We start from the raw sequence: 20,824 nt of genomic DNA, 5'->3' as shown, positions 1-20,824 counted from the left end.
ATGACGTTAATGTTCTTTGAATCTTTAAATACTGATTTGATCTTATATGGTAGTCTGGGAAATATTTTAGTAAAAGACAACAGCTGGTGTAAACTGCGATGTTCGAGAAGCATATTGAGGAATACAACAAAAAAAAGAAACAGCTCGATTGATACTTGACAAACCCATTTACAATTTCATACGTGCATTCATATGTTTTTATGTCCATAACACTGAAATACATCTTCTTTTTGTGTGCGATATACTCAGTGGAAGGTCGTCTGTTGAATAATGCGTTTCCCTGTATCCCCGACTTAAGTGTGAGTTTGCATTGATATACGAAGCGTCTCGGTATTTTTCCATCCAACATTCTTGTAGTCGTTTTGTATCGGTTGGATAATGTTTTATGCCTTATAGTCGAGATTTATTTCCTTCCTTAGCTCACATTTGTTATCGAAATATTCATTGATAATTTGATTGCCAGATATAAGTCAGTATATCATGAGCATGGGTATTTATAGATATAGAAAATAAACTCTGATAACAGGATCCCCGTAATCGTTAAAGAGATTATTCATGTTTTATGTATGCAATTAATTAGAAATGGACAGTACGTATTCAAATGTAAACTTAATATTAAGATTTGCTTTTGTAAAAGAGAAGTTATTTCCATTACGAAATTGTCAGCGTAACATCAATATTAGTTGGAGTCATTTTGTCTTTCACAATGCAAAATATGCAATCAGTTGACCGATAAATGGAATAAATGATATTTAAATAAAGTAAAAATACAATTGGTAACTAACTGCTATAAACTAGCAATTATAAATAGTCAGGTTAAGTTGACAAATTTTTATTGTTTACCACACATGTACTTGTCTTTCAAAACTGTAATTCTCGTATTTATATAGTTGATGTCTGTTGTCGAAGAAACACTCGGAAATCTACACTATTCTTACAATGATAAATAAAATATTAAATCAAGATCTATAAATTTTAATACGAAGTATAAATGTAAGGATAATTTGTGTATGTGAGTTGTTGAATTAAGCCCCAAAAATAGAAAGGCTTCTAATAATAGAAACATGTACAATTACTTTAATCTATTAAATATAAACAAAAGGTCAAGCTTCCGTTTCATCCGTTTGAACATTCATGATGTCCTGCTTGCAAACTGCTTCAATATGAACGATGTCATGATGCAGATCTAAAGGCTCAGTATAGCTGCCACGAACCTTTTTACTTTCATTTTGAGGTACACCATTAATACTTGCACAGTTTTCATGTGTTTCAATCATCGTAGTTGTTTTGATGTTATTACTTCGACATTTCTGGAAGGCTGATTGACACACTTGTAGATTTATTCGTTTCCTGAATTGAATGATTAAAGATTAATTATGTATTGATTTGTGTTATATTATAGTGTTTTTACTGGCTGTTTCTGTGTTGGCCCTGTTATAGATTCAAATTAAGCTGTTTTGGATCCCGATACCCGAAGAGTCGAGGGCCAATACAGCTGATCTAGAATCTATAACAGGGTTAATACAGAAACAGCCAGATCATCACACTTTTATTAAATGATTTTAATTCTTCAATAACTATGAAACTTACCTTGAAGATAGAAGAGATACAGAAATTAATATCTGAACTCGTCTGAAGTTTTGGCATATTCGCGATGCATATTTTTCAACATTTTCTGAGTTCTCGTCCAAGTACCAAATCTTATGATTTTACATTTTTGTTATCTAGCAAATATAAAGTAACTTGGAAGAATACACCAAACAGATTAACTACTCTTGCTCTAGAATCGTCTCATTTAATGATTGATTAACGGAAATAAAACAATAAAAATAATCGGAAGTCGTACTCAAAAAGGCTGAGAAATATTTCCGTTTCAAGACGTAATAAAACACTTAACATGTTAACTTTAATGATATGACGTTCAAAAATATAGGAATATAAATGTATTTTATTCATAACGATGTGTCCGAAGTAAACTGTTAGCTTAGGCGTTCGAAAATAAAAACAGGAAGTTAAAGTCCTGTATTTGACCTGTCCGAAAACCAATATTAATTTCGGATTTATATCGACAGGACAACGTCACCATTATTATCCGTATTAGGGTGAATTGTAAAAAATAACATTAATAATCTGTTTTTTCGTTCTGAAAGGAAGAAGAATGACCATCTGAATCAATGACATCTCGATTTCTGCAACAATATACAATATTGTATTTGCAGCTGCAGTCGAAAGGACCTCAGTTATATTAGAGTTTAGTATATTGCTTGATATTATTTCTTTCTGTTCTTTATTCTTTATTCTTCACAATTATTTTGATATGAGCGTCACTGATGAGTCTTATGTAGACGAAACGCGCGTCTGGCGTATTAAATTATAATCCTGGTACCTTTGATAACTTTTTAAACCACTGGGTCGATGCCACTCCTGGTGGACGTTTCGTCCCCGAGAGTATCACCAGCCCAGTAGTCAGCACTTCGATGTTGACATGACTTTCAATTATGTGGTTCATCTTTATAAATTTCCGGTTACAAAACTTTGAATTTTACGAAAAACTAAGGATTTTCTTATCCCAGGAATAGATTACCTTAGCCGTATTTGGCACAACATTTTGCAATTTTGGGTCCTCAATGCTCTTCAACTTTGTATTTCTTTGGCTTCACAACTATTTTGATATGAGCGTCACTGATGAGTCTTATGTAGACGAAACGCGCGTCTGGCGTATTAAATTATAATCCTGGTACCTTTGTTAACTATTTACACCACTGGGTCGATGCCACTGCTGGTTGACGTTTCGTCCCCAAGAGTATTACCAGCCCAGTAGTCAGCACTTCGGTGTAGTCATGAATTTTAATTATGTGGTTCATTTTTATAAATTTCCTGTTACAAAACTTTGAATTTTTCGAAAAACTTAGGATTTTCTTATCCCAGGAATAGATTACCTTAGCCGTATTTGGCACAACGTTTTGCAATTTTGGGTCCTCAATGCTATTCAATTTTGTATTTCTTTGGCTTCACAACTATTTTGATATGAGCTTCACTGATGAGTCTTATGTAGACGAAACGCGCGTCTGGCGTATTAAATTATAATCCTGGTACCTTTGATAACTATTTACACCACTGGGTCGATGCCACTGCTGGTTGACGTTTCGTCCCCGAGGGTATCATCAGCCTAGTAGTCAGCCCTTTGATGTTGACATGAATTTCAATTATGTGGTTCATTTTTAAAAATTTCCTGTTACAAAACTTTGAATTGTACGAAAAAGTAAGGATTTTTTTATCCCAGGAATAGATTACCTTAGCCGTATTTTGCACAACGTTTAGAAATTTTGGGTCCTCAATGCTCTTCAACTTTGTATTTCTTTGGCTTCACAACTATTTTGATATGAGCGTCACTGATGAGTCTTATGTAGACGAAACGCGCGTCTGGCGTATTAAATTATAATCCTGGTACCTTTGATAACTATTTACACCACTGGGTCGATGCCACCGCTGGTTGACGTTTCGTCCCCGAGAGTATTACCAGCCCAGTAGTCAGCACTTCGGTATTGTCATGAATTTCAATTATGAGGTTCATTTTTATAAATTTCCTGTTACAAAACTTTGCATTTTTCGAAAAACTAAGGATTTTCTTATCCCAGGAATAGATTACCTTAGCCGTATTTGGCAAAACGTTTTGCAATTTTGGGTCCTCAATGCTATTCAATTTTGTATTTCTTTGGCTTCACAACTATTTTGATATGAGCGTCACTGATGAGTCTTATGTAGACATAACGCGCGTCTGGCGTATTAAATTATAATCCTGGTACCTTTGATAACTATTTACACCACTGGGTCGATACCACTGCTGGTTGACGTTTCGTCCCCGAGGGTATCACCAGTCCAGTAGTCAGCACTTCGATGTTGACATGAATTTCAATTATGTGGTTCATTTTTAAAAATTTCCTGTTACAAAAATTTGAATTTTACGAAAAACTAAGGATTTTCTTATCCCAGGAATAGATTACCTTAGCCGTATTTGGCACAACGTTTAGCAATTTTTGGTTCTCAATGCTCTTCAACTTTGTATTGCTTTGGCTTTACAACTATTTTGATATGAGCGTCACTGATGAGTCTTATGTAGACGAAACGCGCGTCTGGCGTGTTAAATTATAATCCTTGTACCTTTGATAACTATTTACACCACTGGGTCGATGCCACTGCTGGTTGACGTTTCGTCCCCGAGGGTATTACCAGCCCAGTAGTCAGCACTTTGGTGTTGTCATGAATTTCAATTATGTGGTTCATTTTTATAAATTTCCTGTTACGAAACTTTGAATTTTTCGAAAAACTTAGGATTTTCTTATCCCAGGAATAGATTACCTTAGCCGTATTTGGCACAACGTTTTGCAATTTTTGGTCCTCAATGCTCTTCAACTTTGTATCTCTTTGGCTTCACGACTATTTTGATATGAACGTCACTGATGAGTCTCATGTAGACGAAACGCGCGTCTGGCGTATTAAATTATAATCCTGGTACCTTTGATAACTATTTAGCTCGACACTAAATTTTGAGAATGTTATAAAAAATCTTCTTCATTCCCCCCTCATTAAAAAGTTTGCGACTCTTATGTTATGTCTGTAACTAAGCGTTAACTACCTTTATTATCGTACGGAAGTTTAAACTCAGGTATGAAACTATAGATAATGAGAAAAGTCTTAGTACTGCAATTTTAACGTCATTGGTTCACTCGGGAAATGAGTACGGAGATAACCCATGACTTGATGTTATTTTAATCTTTTGATTTTTGAATTGTTGTTTTAGTGACAGGTATTCCTTATTTCTTTATTGCATATAGCATAATGGCATTTTTGGTTTTGGTACTGACCTTATCTGCAAGAATATCAAATGCTTGCTATAGGGCGAGCTATTTTTTGTTGTTATATATATAAAGTAAAGTGAAATAGTTAGTATCCTTTAACGCGTACAAAACGTCGAGATAGTTGTTGGGTTGTATGAATTTAGTATCGTGCATTTCATCGATAATTTAACGCGAATGGATTTGAACACACGTTGAATTACTTATGGTTGACGTCACTGCCTAATGTTTTTTCAGTATCAATTCCCGTCCATGATCTTAAAAGTGTTATGCAGAAAGGTCAAAGGATACTTGTACAAATTGCCAATAAAGGCTCATATTACCTTAAGATGATCATAGTGACAAATAGAATGATCAAACAAAACAGTACAAGATTCACAATGACGATTTCTCCTACAATTAAAACAAAACATGTACATTTTAATATTACGTGCAACCAGTTTTACATATTATTGAATGTGAACGTTTTCATGCAGGACAATTGTAACTGATGCTGTTTCTCATAAGTTAACTCATACCATGTACGCCAAAATAAAAATGTATGTAGCTTTGACTTAATAAACATCTTCTATGTAGTTACTTGTAAGGTAATCAAGAACCATAATCCTTAATATTATCTACTTTTGTATGTTTACTATTTTTCCATCATGTAAAACCACATAAAAGTCCCAGCAAAATATAGCGCCCTGATTAAAAACCTTTGAGTTCATAATAAAAACGTTATGGTTGCATGACATCAGAAAATTATTTGGAGACAAACATATGTCATTCGGAGACAAATCAGCTAAGCCTACAAATGTTGAAAAACATCTATTTTGTTGAAAAGAGCTCCCATTATCAAAGAAAACGTCATAACAACATATGTGCAATCAATCAAGGACAATTACCTCTGAAGTAATCTATGCTAAACTTGTCTTTTTGTTTTTCCTTGAAATATTTGTTTATGTTCATAGTGATTAAGATAATAACACAATGGCTGTTGTACCCCTAATTTTGACATATTTTGACATTATGTCTTGCTTTTGTTTTATTCGCTCATTGTTTTCCATACATTGAAATTTGTAGCAACTGTCATATAAGTGAGAAGTTTAGTTATCTATAAAACCAGGTTTAACATATGTTTTTCTACTAAATGCCTGTACGAAGTCAGGAATATAACAGTTGTTATCCATTCCTCTGAAGTTTTGTTATTTAGCAATTTCATTATGGACTTTCAGTTTTGAATGTTGGAGTTCGGTTTTTGTGTAACTTTACTTGTTTTCAGCATTACTTAACATTGATATGTAGAAATACTTAAAATACTGAATAATGTTTTTTTTTTCTTGCTGCATTTGCCAAAATAACGTTTTAATCACTTTTCTTGAAGAAAAAAACCGGGTTACATGATTTGCTGGTATGTTTAATATCTAACAGATTGAAATTGTCATACCAAGTGTATGATTCTTTTCCCCTCGTCCTATGTTTGTAGAAGTATTTTTGAAATTTGAAGAAAACAGGCTACCAGTATCCAAAGTTGTTGGCAGGCTACAATTATTTAAAGCTGTTGACGTACTCAAAGGACCTACGAAATAAATATAAAAAAAATTAAAAAAAATATATAAATCAAATATTAGCAATATATAAACCTAAAAACTCGAATTGTTAAAAAGTATTAGTCCGGCTTCAATCGGACCTGATACTCAAGAGAGCTGACTAGCAGACTGTTACATAAGGGTCATGCATAGTCAAATCAAACAAAAGGTAAACTTAATGGCACATATTTCTTACTGAAACTAGTTTTTGACTTTTGTAGGTTAGCGATTTTTTAAAAGAAATGTATACATGTTGACTTACTTAAGTTGTTTTCGTCTATGCACAAAACAGCCAAGCGATCAGAACAGTTTCTGGTTTGGTAGGTCAATGACTGAGTAAAATCGTTTCTTAAAATTGCTAAACACATTTGATTCGCCTCGTCTAAAAGTGAAATGCAACTATTAATACTACAGAGATTCTTACAAAATAGATATATAATCCTTATTCAATAATCAATCTATAATGTGAGATTATCTCTATTAAAAATTAAAAAATGAAAGTTTCTTATCAAACATTAATATATAGGGTTGAGAAATTTATAGAAGATGCTTTGTTTTCAAATAAAACTTCAACAGCACAATGGTTAACCTGATTCCATTGTGGTAATCATCAATTTATTTTATTCTATTTTTGGGTCATGAAAACTTAAACTCTGGAAAGAAACATACTGAGTCCCCTTCTAAATACACAAAATGTCTTATCGTTTAAACGTTTAACTTCCTGACTAACAACACATGTGTTAATACCACAGTCCCACTAGTCCACGATCGCACTACGATCTGTGAAAAAAAGGAAATATTTGACGATCGTAATGCGATCGTGCAGATCGCAGTAAGGTCGTAGTACGGTCATGGTGAGGTCTTCATGATCGTGATGAACGTAGCCAACTTTGAACATGTTCAATACAATCGTGGTGCGGTCGTTGCTAATACCGCAGTCTCACTAGGGCAATATCGCACTACGATCTGTGAAGAAAATGCAAATTTTGATGATCGTAGTACGATCGTGTAGATCGTAGTAAGGACGTATCACGGTCGTGGTGAGGTCTTCAAGATCGTCATGAGCGTGGCCAAATTTGAACATGTTCAAAACAATCGTCATGCGGTCGTGGCGGAATCAGTTAGTAGTAGAAGCGTAGTGAGAGCGCACTCAGGTCGTAGTAAGATCGCAAAGGTCGCTGTACCATCGTAGCGAGATCGTAGCGAAAGCATGATTCTATTCGGAGAGACTGCGCTACAATTTTACAGCGACGTTACTACGACGTTATAACGATCTCACTATGACCATCACGTTCTCACCGCGACACAACTACGCTTCCACTACGACTATACCACGTTTACACCACGCTGTTAAAGACCATAGTACGATTCTAGCACGCTCTTGCCGTTCTCATCACGACCTGACTACGTTCATTCTACGACCATCATTTTCATTGTCATTTTCAAATAAAACATATTAAATCTCTCCAGATTTTGTTTGTTTGTATGTAATTAGGACTTCTTGTACATTTTCTCTAACCGCTCAACCATGCTTCTCGTTATTATATAGATCAGACCGTTGGGTTTCCCGTTTGAATGGTTTTACACTAGTTTTGTTTGGGTCGTTTATAGCTTGCTGTTCGGTGTGAGCCAATGCTCCGTGCTGAAGGCCGTACCTTGGCCTATAATGGTTTACTTTTATAAATTGTTACTTGGATGGAGAGTTGTCTCATTGGCACTCATACCACACATTCCTGTATCTATTGACACATCTGTGTCATCTATCTCTGCTATAGTTCAATAAAATATCGTAATTTGAACGTTATGGACCAGCAATATAGGTTGTAATTTAGGTTAGATTGGTTGATCCGACATCTCTTCATCAGGATTCGTTACTATCAGAGCTCCCTCTACCTACACATCAACCCCTACCACCACGTCCACATGTTCTAATATATTTTGATGGCATGTCTGTGTTATTTCCGCGAAATCTACTTATTAATCAGAAATAGAAGGAATGAAAATGTATTGATATGGAACACGATGTTGACGTTATTGCTGAGAACGTAGTAAGATCGCGATATGAGCATAGTATAATCGTGGTAAGAACGTGTTATAATCGCTGTAGAAGCGTGGTAAGATCGTGTTGCAATCGGGTAACTCGTAGTTTTGTCGTAGTGAAAACGTAATGAGCGTAGAAAGATCTTGATAAGCGTAGTGAGGTCGCAGAATAAGCGCGGTGAGAACGTTGTATAATCATAGCGAGATCGTTGTTAAAGCGTAATGAGGACGTAGTAGCATCGTGAAATCAACGGAAATTTACAGTATCATGCCGCTCATACCACGACCTTACCACGATCTGGATTTAGTTAAAGCCCCAGTCCCACTAGACCACGATCGCACCACGCTCACCGCGATCTAAATTAAATTCAGATCGTGGTGAGGTCGCGGTATGAGCGGCATGAAAATATAAATTGTCGTTGCTTTCACGAAGCTACTACGTCCTCATTACGCTTCTACAACGATCCCGCTACGATTATTACACGTTCTCACCGCGCTTATTCTGCGACCTTACTACGCTTATCAAGATCTTTCTACGCTCATCACGTTCTCACTACGACCATACCACGAGTTATCCGATTGCAACACGATCTTACCACGCTTCTACTGCGATTGTAGCACGTTCTTACCACGATTACACTACGTTCAAACCGCGATCTTAATACGCTTTCAGCAATAACATCAACATCGTGTTCCATATCAATACAGTATCATTCCTTCAGTTCTATTTCTGATTAATACGTAGATTTCTCGAAAAAAATACAGTCATGCCACCAAAATCTACTAGAACACGTGGGCGTGGTGTTAGGGTTGATGTAGAGGCAAATGGAGCTCTAATAGTAACGAATCTTGATCAAGTAGAGATGTCGGACCGACCAATCCGACCTAAATTACAACCTATTGCTGGTCCATAAAGCTGAAATGACGATATTTAAGTGAACGATAGCAGATATGAAACAGATGTGTCTATAGATATAGGAAGATGTGGTATGAGTGCCAATGAGAAAACTCTCAATCCAAGTAACATTTTTAAAAGTAACAATTATAGGCCAAGATACGGCCTTCAACACGGAGCCTTGGCTTACACCGAACAGCAAGATATAAAAGGCCCCAAAAATTACTAGTGTAAAACAATTCAAACGGGAAAACCAACGGTCTAATCTATATGAAAACAAGAAGCATGGTTGAGCCGTTAGAGAAAACGGACAAGAAGTCCCAATTCCGTACAGACAAACAAAACCTGGAGAGAATTAATATATTTTATGGGGAAAATGACAATGAGAATAATGGTCGTAGTATGAACGTAGTCATGTCGTAAGAAGAGCGTGATGAGGACGGCAAGGAGCGTGCTAGAATCGTACTATGGTCGTGAACAGCGTGGTATAGTCGTAGTGGAAGCGTAGTTTGGTCGCGGCGAGAACGTGATGGTTGTAGTGAGGTCGTAATAACGTCGCAATGAGATCGTAGCGCAGTTTCTCCGAATAGAATCACGCTTTCGCTACGCTCTCACTACGATAGTACATCGACCTTTGCGATCTTACTACGATCTTAGTGCGATCTCACTACGCTTCTACTACGACTTGATTTCGCAACGACCGCACCACGATTGTTTTGAACATGTTCAAACTTTGTCACGCTCATCACGATCTTGAAGATCTCGTCACGACCGTGATACGACCTTACTGCGATCTACACGATCGTACTACGATCATTAAAATTTGCATTTTTTTCACAGATCGTAGTGCGATCGTGGCCTAGTGGGACTGGGGTATTAGATCGCGGTGAGCGTGGTGCGATTGTGGTTTAGTGAGACTGGGGCTAAAAGTAGATGGTAGTAGAGGTTACTGAAAGCGCAGTAAGGTCGTGGTAAGATTGCAAAGGTCGCTGTACCATCGAAAGATTGGTTGATTGACATGATTGATGCTGACTGCTCTTGATTTAAACGATACATAAAGATATAATTAAAAACCAATTGTTCAGAGAACAATTGAAGGTCTTTCTACCAGTTAATATCTATTTGATATTAAAATATAAAAAAATCAGTCTAAAATGTCAGTTCATATGGCTTTATGATGTATAGATATGAATTTAAAGCAAAGGTCAAAATCTAGAACGTCAAATTAACCTGTGATCTTGACCTCAATTTCAAGGTCACAAACTGAGGATCTCAAATCAAAAGACCCTAGGTCTCTACTATGTATGGTTAATAAGTTATATCACTTTACACATATTTTAAGATATCATAGGCGCGAAAACTCCCATTCATTGTTTACGCACCCTTTCAACTAAAATTATTTAGTTACCACATGTCGCAACTAACAGTTTATACAAAATAATTTGTCGATATCTTATAAGGTTAATGAAAATGAGACAAATTCAAAAATTAGAAAATATGACCTTGACCTTTGACCTTGACCTAATTTTCATTTTTTTGGACCAAGGACCTCAAATCAAAAGATCCTAGGTCTCTATCACTTATAGTGTGCCAGTTTAAAATACATTTCAAAATTTCAAATACAAAAGGGGAAATAACTCTCATATGGAGCGTTCATATTGCTTCGGTCGAAACTGGACAAATCATGCGAAGGATATAACGAGCAATTTTATAAAACAAATTTGACGTAATCTTTTATGGTTGCGAAGGAGTCGTGGACACAAGGAAAACAGTGTTTGGGGAGATAACTCCTACAAAGAAAAGTATTCGGTTACTCAGGGTAAATTTTAAAAGCGCATAAACTGTTCGATATCATATACCAAATATCTAAGCGACATATTGAGAAACAAATGTTTATCGCAAGAACAAAATTTGGCGGAAGAAAAACAAAATAATCAGAAGAAAAATAATAGGTCTTTCCACAGAAAAGTGGAAAGACCTAATAACAATTTCAGGTGAGTTTGACGATAAGTGTCCGCTTATTGAAGGACAATTATTTTGCTAATTTTACTACCTTTGTAAATCTAAACCTTACCGACAGATGAACAGCTTTGAATTATTTAACAGAACGAATTGAAACTGAATACTTTTTATGTAATTTCACTTAACATGTTTACAAAGAGAGAATTTTTAATAGATTCTACACAAGGAAATGCCTGTACAAGGTCAAAATTATGTCAATTGTTTTCCATTCGTTTGCTGTGTTTGAGATTTTGAATTTGCCATTTACGTTAAGAATTCTCTTTGATATCGATATGTTTGTTATTATATAGATAATGCTACAACAAACACACTGAAGAAATTGGTGAAATAACCGTAATCTGTTTGACAAAAAGAGATAAATTGATAATAGTATACGTTAGTTTATGCTCTACATTAATTAATGTATTCATATTGTAAAGATTTATGCAGCTAGTATATTACCTTCTTCATACATAAAGTAGCCTATCCATACATCTTTGAAATCGCTCTTGTTATTCGAAATAGATTCATTCTTTAGTAAACAGCTGTTAATAATAAAACTCCATGACCCGAATCGACTGTGACCTACAATATTTTGTCATCTGAATAAGAATAAATTTTACAGCTTCTTGTTAATTCGAGGTAGGAAATCGAGAAAGTACAATGTATCATGTATCCAAGCTAATTTATCATTGCGATATCAATTTCTTTTGTGGTTAAATCCCCCTTTGATTTTTCCGCTTCTCTTTGATTCTTTTGTAGACGAAACGCGTGTCTAGCGTATATACAAAATTAAGTCCTGGTATCTATGATGAGTTTATTTACAAAGACGACTGAGTGTTTGAATGTATTTCACTTTGAAGAATGTGGTGATTAAAACTCATTACAAATCCTCTATTTTATTCCTACAGCATCAGATAGATGATCATAATTGAAAGTAAAACAATTAAAATGTGTATAGAGAAATCTTTACTAAAAGGATTATGAAACCAATCCAAGGTGTTATCAATATTGAATAAGAAACAAATGCTACAGTGTAAAGTACCATTTAAAACTGGATTGAAGAGTTGTTATCTACATTGTAAGGTGTCTGGTCAAGAGAACAAATCACAGATATTTAAAAAAAAAGACCGCCGATTACAGCCAACACGCGATAGTGGTAGTCTATCAACTAAATGCGGTATAGACGAAACGTAAATTGGTTTAAACACTATAATTCTAATGAAACAGGTAGACCATAATGAATACCAACCTCTTGCACAAACAGCCGTCATTTTCAAACTGCAATCAGCTGTCGTAAAAATACCCTCCTTTATGGCGAGGCAGTGATGTTTACGGGATTCCTTGTTGTCCTTTTGTATAAATTTAGTCCTAAATTCTAAGATATATGCAATAATTTAATCTAAAATCATGGCATACATCTATCTAAAATGACATATTTCTATATAAAGTACCATAATTCTTTATAAAAGCTCTTAATTCTGTAAATTTTAAAGTTAAACAACTGTATAAATTAACGAAGCCAAACTCTTACATATCGGGAAAAGCTGCATTTTTCGACTGATTTAACTTTAAAACGAGTATATTGACCCCTCTTTTTTTAAATGGCTGCGGGTTTGATTATGTATGCAGATGATTTTTACCAATTTGAATGAAAAAGTCAATAATGATATTTTTTAAATTGATAAATATACCATGAATAATGTTTTTCCCTAAACTCTTGACACTTTGTTATAAATTAATTATTTCCAAAGAACTGATGTACATATTTATTTAGTAATTGTCTACAATTTAACCCTTTTTATCCCTTAAAGTAGCACATGAAGGTGTATTTTTATTACGTATTTTAATTGCTGATGTAATTATCGTAAAAAATTCATCATGGGATCGAAACTGTATTATATGCCCTTAATAGACAAAGTTATAAAAGGTACCAGGATTATAGTAACATACACTAAACGTGCGTTTCGTCTACATTAGACTCATCAGTGGCGCTCAGATCAAAATAGTAAGAAAGACAAACGAGTATAAAGTTGAAAGGAAATTCAGAACTCAATAAGAAGTAACCTAAGTAAATTCGGAAGAATTAACTCAATGTGGAAAGAAAGATGTGGAAAGGCTATAGCAAGACGAGAATAAAAGTGTTTAGATATCCTTGTTTATAGCTGATCATGTTCTATTCTGCTTTGATAAAGTCATGGCTGACATCTATCGGATCATTTGTGATCAATATAAAGATTTGGGTTTTTGACATATTTCATAGAAATTCACAATGTACTGAATTGGCTTGCTTCTGTATGCATATAAGTCCTTTGAATGATATGGAACAGATAATTTACTGCTAGTTGTCGAGTTCACTTAAAAAGCATGTGATGATAAAATTGAGAATGGGAAGTGTTTTTTCTATAAAGAAATTCTTTTATCCATTGAAATATGCACCAATTTATGTTAAAACCAATACATAGTAGTGATGTTTATTTTCATTAAAATTAAATCATAAATATAATTACGCCGCCCACATGGTGATGTGGCCGAGCATATTACTTTGACTTCTGGGAAAATACAACAGAACAAAACGGCAAACAACTGCGCTCACAAAATTTATTTGATATTTTAGATCAAGCAAATTCAACGATAATTTAAAAACTATATTCACAGAAAAAAAAAACAACGCATGCTTTTCTATTAGGGAACTTTGTACACGAAAAGTTCATTCAAAAGTTAAAACAATAGTTTAAGATGAGTTTTGCCTTTTTTGACATGGCGTTCCCGGGTGAAAATGATTTTTTAAGAGACATGTTTTGAAGATTTGCTATAACATACTTGTTTCAAACTTGAAGATAGGAAACGCAGATTGGGACGTCGAATAAACTTGATCAAAGTTATCTTTATTTTTGGAATTCGCTGTAACGCATACTGGACTTTTCACAATACTTGATTTCAATTCTGACTTATGAATACACTTGCACACTTGCTTCTAGAATAATAAAAAGAGAGTTTATTACAACAAAAGAATATAAAAAAGTCGAACTAATTAGTCAATTTTTTATTTACTTATATATAGTTAAAAATAAACAAATAAGTTTACAAGTCTTTTCAAAGTATGTAATAGTAAATTAAAAAAATTGTCACCCTAAATTAAATTCATTGTAGTTTTGGTTATAACTACAATATGATTTAGAGATCATCAATATAGGTTCGTGTAAATGCCACATATTTGAGCTGTCTTGATTTTTAGAAGTCAGCATATCTATGATTTAATCGATAATACCGTCATGATCATTTTCTCGATTGAATACCTTCACGAAATGTGAATTTACTTGTCGGTTAATTATTGCATAGAAGGAGGCGCTTTCACTTTCAAAGCAACCAGTGTCACTCTGTCTTGGAGTTCATTCGTTTCCCTCAGCTTTGTTTGTTATCTTGATTTATAATCTGGGTCAATTTACTGTTGACTATAAATTTTAAGTTTTATTGCCTATATATTGCAAGTTGTTTTTTCTCAAGAAAACCAATGTCACTCATGGTAAGCTCTGAAAGCAATTAAACAATCAGAATAATTTCAAGAAAAATACTTTAAGGTCCCCTTTTCATACTTTCTGATCTTCTACGTATTATTAATTTCATGATATTTAAATATTTAAAAGAAAAAGTTTAAAAGTTCTTGACAAAGGTGATCTCTAAAAATCCCTTTAAGCAGTCGAAACATGTTAAGGGTTATTGTTTAGCTTTTACATTTCAGATATTTGAATATAAAACTTTCGACAATTCAATTAGAAGTTGGACATGGCTTTATATATATGATAACAGTGATTTTGAAGTATGGGATCATTTCATGTAAACCTTTATGATTGTATTTGTGTAATATACATGTATAATGGTTTATCTAAATTGACACAGAGCCCAAAGTTTATGCAAATAAAGGCTTTTTAATAGAAAAATATATGTGAGCAGGATGAGCTTACCCTTCTGGAGCACCTGCGATAACCCTACTTTTTGGTGGGGTTCGTGTTGCTCAGATTTTAGTTTTCAATGTTGTATGTTATGTGTAATTTCTGTCATATGATATACACACTCAGTCTAAAATGGCTTGGAAAGTGTACATGGATTTTTATAGTTCGTTTTTATGTTGTATTGTTACACCACTGTGCCAGGTTAGGGAGAGAGTTGAGATACCGCTAACATGTTTAACCCCTCCACATGCTATATGGACCAGTCCCATATCAGGAGCCTGTTATTCTGTGGTTGTCGTTTGAAAATTCCTGGTATCTATAATGAGTTCATCGTTGTTGTTTTACAAAATGGTTTTGTTCGTTTTTTGTACATAACTTATGCCGTTAGTTTTCTCTTTTGAATTGTTTTACTTTTGTCATTTTGGGGCCTGTTATTGTTGATTATACGGTATGGGCTTTGCGCAATGTTGAAGGCCGTACTGTGACTTATCGTTGTTAATTTCTGTGTCATATGGTCTCTTGTGGAGAGTTGTCTCATTTGGTAATCATACATGTACCACATCTTATTTGTTTTTATATGGAAGTGGCAAGAGATTAAAGTAAAACATATGGTTTTCTTTCTTTCAATAAATTCTTAATTAACGAAATGTTTTCACGAAAAGAAGGCTACATACCGGATAATTGTCGTAGATCACTTGTGTTACTATACTATTTATCCTTTTTACTTTTATGAATTATATGACAAATTGACTTTTTTTTCGTTTTCGGTTTAATAACAATACCTAAATATAAAGAATCAAATGTAAAATTTGATACGCATCATCAAAGACAGAATCTGTTTACACTATAATTTTCAATGTTGTGCTTTGTATTCTGTTGTTTTATTACTTTTTCATTTGCGTTGTCAGTTTGTTTTTGACTTATGAGCATCCTATAGCGTTTGGTATCTTTCATCTATCATTTTCAAAGCAGTGGACACAAAAACTCACAATATCAAAAGCGTCAATGACTTCATTCTCTGTACAACATGTACAACTTATCTTCAAAAACCACTGTTATCGCTATTTTGTGCATTATTCCTTTGATCTTTATTTGTGATAATTTTTCATATCATTCTACGCGCTTGAGATGGAAAATTATCGCTAGAAACTAAGCAGGCACGTGGCGTTGCTAACGAAATTTATATGAAATTGACAACGTCGTCATAGGTAAAATAGCGATAAACAGATTATCATTGGTCAAGGATCAACGATAATCTATAATTACAAACCACAATGCAAAGCAATACAAACTTACAGCTATCATTTCGGAAATTGCAAGACATTTGTTTTTAACTTTGAAAAAAGATTAAAAGAGAAAAAAATCCTTTCTTAAACTTTCTTTGCCAACAAAGGCATCGATGTCGGCAACTTGGGTGAAATCCATCATCATAAACATAAAAAAAATAGTTAATCGAAAGTGCCTCCTTATTTGAAAGATCCGTCTGCAGCAGTCGGTAATTTCTGATAAATATACCAAACTAATGCAACTTAAATTTTCAATTACAAAAACGTGTTGCAGAATCTCAATATTGACGACATCAAGTTTAAACCATCTGATTGAACCTGTGCTAGTTCCTTATTCATATATAATTCGGTTACGTTAAAACTGTTGACCTCAACATTGTCAATAACACATCCCTGCGAAATATGTTCTGAACCATCGTGGGCCTTTATCCACCATTTGGAAACACAACTTCAAAATACTGATTGATTCAGTCGAGGATTATGCCAGGCAATTGGTCAACGCGAGAAAGAAAACATAGATACTCTTTCCGAATGAATTAAGGCTGTGATGTCGTTGATACAAAACTGAATTTGTTAATCAATACCCATGCTACATCAATCTTTAAAGACCCAACTGTTAAAATACATTTGTCCTACCTGCATGACAAATATGTTGTTGTCCCAGCAGATAAAGCAGCCCAAAACAATATCGTTTATGTGAGTATATCACATTACTTGAACTGCTAGATAAATTGATTTTGTATTGACAATTCACTTCGAAAATCAACATAGAACCCCAAGGACACTTACTATTTTACTACTTGGAAAATCCTGGATAGTCATATGTATGTTCTATTTTTTCTTGGAATTTCAATCAAAGAAAAAGAACTGGATCGTCCATCACTGTATTTGATACCTTTATTTGTACATTCGTTTATGCTTTATTTCACATTTAGAATAAAATCCTTCTTAGGATGTAATCAATTGTTTTTAAAAGTCATGTGTGGTTAATAAACACTCTTAAAAAAACTCCTAAAAATATGTCTGTTTGCCTCTATATTGAATCATATTCACTCGAATATTCCCGGTCATAATAAAAAAAATCTTTCGCAGAAAGATGGTCTACAATAGTTATGAAAGTAAGCATACTAAGTAAAAACATTAAGAAAGTAATGTATATCCCTAAAAATAATAATATATGCATTCGACTTAAAACTATCTTACTAGAACATGTTTTGTACGTTATTCTTTACAAGGGGTATACTTTGAGTATAAATATTGAATACTTACAAAATATGTGAAAAAGACTGTTTTTGTTGTACAGAAATATGCACATTTGAAAACACTTCTAGAGTCAATGGCGCGTGAACTGTTTCCAAAATATTTGTTTAAAGTTGTTTTTATATCAGACTCTACAGATGCATCCAAGCAACCTGAAAATAAATGTAAAATGCAGTAATATATTCTTATAAATAAGTTAGCTGGACAATTATTACGTCAACATTGCCATGCACTAATTCGAGGATTTTAAAAATCTTAATATTATAAAATCTGTGAAATTGAGTTTTGGTTACTTTTATTATGGCGACAATACTCAGGTACAATTGATAGCATGGGAACCAATAAATTCATTTAGGGAAGAGGTCTTCATGCACTTGTTTTGTGCGTTTTCAATTACGTTTGAATAATTTAACCAACAGATGAAGAAGTAATTTCCAAGAAATATATGAATGCTCTTTGCATGTTGATATTTAAAATCATATGACAGTAGGCAATAACAATATGAACGGTACCAATTTTTCTGCACCAGATGCACATTTCGACAATCAATGTCTCTTCAGTGATGCTTGAGGACAAAATATTTGAAATTCAAAGGTAATTAAAGGAGCTATAAACAAAAAGTACCAAAAAAATTATAGCAAAAGCTTGTCAAGGAATCAGAGCTTTGCGAGAAGGAGATACATTCCTTAATTTTAAACAGTTTCTAAAAAATGTTAACAGCAAATTATGATAACATAAATATTTTTCATGCAAGTACCAAAGAACTGGCTTCTTGGCTGATGATACCCTCTAGGATTATCAGTCCACCAGCCGGGTTATAGACCCAGAGGTAGTGATAACATAAACGATACCATTTTGTTAACGCCAGATGCGTATTTCGACAATCAATGTCTCTTCCAGACCAAAAATGGCAATTGTACAGTTAAATGAAATATAATGTGCTTTAATTGCAGATGATGTTTAAACTATTTTAAACAAATAATTTTGTTTTGTTTGAGCTCTAATTGAAGTGATTTGGTCATATTTACGATTGTTGCATTTTAATTGAATGTTGATTCCCGTGGTAGTCGATAAGTCAAAATACATATGAAACTTCTTTCATCAATAGTGTTACATGAAATATAACAAGTCTAAGTCATTTGATGTGATAAACTAACCGACGATGAGTTGGTCAATAATTACGAAGCACTGAGCGCACTTCGCTCATATGCACAAGAACATTTTCAGACGGCATAGAAATTTTATATATATATATTGCATTACCATCTAAATCATTTTTAACAGGAGACGTGTACAAGACATATTATACTTTAATTTTGTGTCTTTATATAACCCAGCTAGTTGTTTACAACTAACTATTCCTTTGACTCTTACAATGTGTAAAACTCGTTATCGAAAAATATTTATTTAAGATTTTGTTTAGAATTTTAACACAAGTGGAAGGTATAATGTCTGATAATCTTGGATGAGCTATACTCGTTTGAAAGGTAGTATCTTAAAGTTGTGATTTGTCCGGTCTGTATACAACCCTGATAAATATCTTATTAAAGACAGGAAAGAAATATTATTGATTTATCCTATTTATAATATATGTTTTTTGAAATTAGGACGATTTAGAATCCGTATGATATTTTGTCATGAATAATCAATTTGGGTATACACAATACTTTATGAAGAGAATAAAATAAATAACACGTATAGTCCGTTTGACTTCTATAAATCATCAAAAAATAATTCTTAAAATTTCATTTTTAAAGATAAATTTTTTTTTTCTTCATGTATGTTAATGTTTGATATATACGAACTCTGACTATGCATATCATAATTTTAAACCTATAATCAAAAAAGTTACTCATTAGGTCTCTATGTTACTTCAATTTATTTTAATATAAAATACTCAATGGAGTACGTATGAGTAGTGTAACAGCCTTCCATTCAAAACAAAAACATTAGACATGTGCTCTAAACCTGTTTTATTGTACCATGTGACTTTACTCATTTAAATAACTCTGGTCATGTGATTACTGAGCTTTCTGTATTCAATGAGAAATACAAAAGCATGCACACATGACCAGAGTTATTTAAATGAGTAAAGTCACATGGTACAATGAAACAGGTTAAGAGCACATGTCTAATGTTTTTGTTTTGAATGGAAGGCTGTTACACTACTCATACGTACTCCATTGAGTATTTTATATTAAAATAAATTGAAGTAACATAGAGACCTAATGAGTAACTTTCTTGATTATAGGTTTAAAATTATGATATTCATAGTCAGAGTTCGTATATATCATACATTAACATACATGAAGAAAAAAAATATTTATCTTTAAAAATGAATTTTTAAGAATATTTTTTTGAAGATTTATAGAAGTCAAACGGACTATACATCAATATAATACAGGATTAGGCAAGTCGCTTATACAAATTAATATACTGGAAGTATCAATATTTACAGTATAGTGGTGTTATTTCAACAAACCGTAAAATGTTGTCCAGTCTGATGTACGATTCATCGAAGAAGTCCATGCGGTAAAGTCCTTGTTTAATTCAGGAGAACCAAATTGATTCCTCCTGTACATGACGTCGCCTGAAGACGGAACATTGCAGGTCTTCTGTGCATCCTTCCATGTTACTGTATAAAAGAATCACGCATTAAACACGATGAGTAGCACACATATGAAGATAGATTTACAGCAGATTCCAACGAGTATGAAGCTATAGGTAGATTCTTTGGTTAGCTTCCTTGCTAGCTCAACCATGAAATCATTATTATACCTTATAAGGTAAGGTACAACAATCATTTGGGTGGAGTTAATAGTTAAGCAGAGAACCAATCAGAACTAGTGACAGAATTAAATAGTGTAAAACTAGTTTTACAAGTCAGTTTAAAAATAAGTGTTCAATCTAAATTTAAAATTTAGTGATAATTATAAGCTAATTCACACGCATGTTGTAGGTG

General features: G+C 33.6%; 1 protein-coding gene across 1 annotated transcript; it reads right to left on the bottom strand.

Annotated features, from left to right (window-relative positions):
* Nucleotides 1-881: 881 nt before the first annotated feature.
* LOC143046958 (uncharacterized) lies at nt 882-20,493 on the bottom strand. The gene is made up of 9 exons (XM_076219991.1): nt 20,345-20,493; nt 17,872-18,014; nt 14,187-14,340; nt 12,616-12,741; nt 11,826-11,948; nt 6,690-6,809; nt 6,286-6,417; nt 5,180-5,249; nt 882-1,350 (listed from the first exon to the last, which is right to left on the bottom strand). The coding sequence occupies exons 1-9, from the start codon at nt 20,442-20,444 to the stop codon at nt 1,104-1,106; spliced, it is 1,215 nt and encodes a 404-aa protein (XP_076076106.1). The 5' UTR covers nt 20,445-20,493; the 3' UTR covers nt 882-1,103.
* Nucleotides 20,494-20,824: the final 331 nt, after the last annotated feature.

Source organism: Mytilus galloprovincialis, chromosome 9, assembly GCF_965363235.1.
Source record: "Mytilus galloprovincialis chromosome 9, xbMytGall1.hap1.1, whole genome shotgun sequence".
NCBI lineage: Eukaryota > Metazoa > Mollusca > Bivalvia > Mytilida > Mytilidae > Mytilus > Mytilus galloprovincialis.
This window is presented reverse-complemented; position numbering and strand designations above follow the sequence as displayed.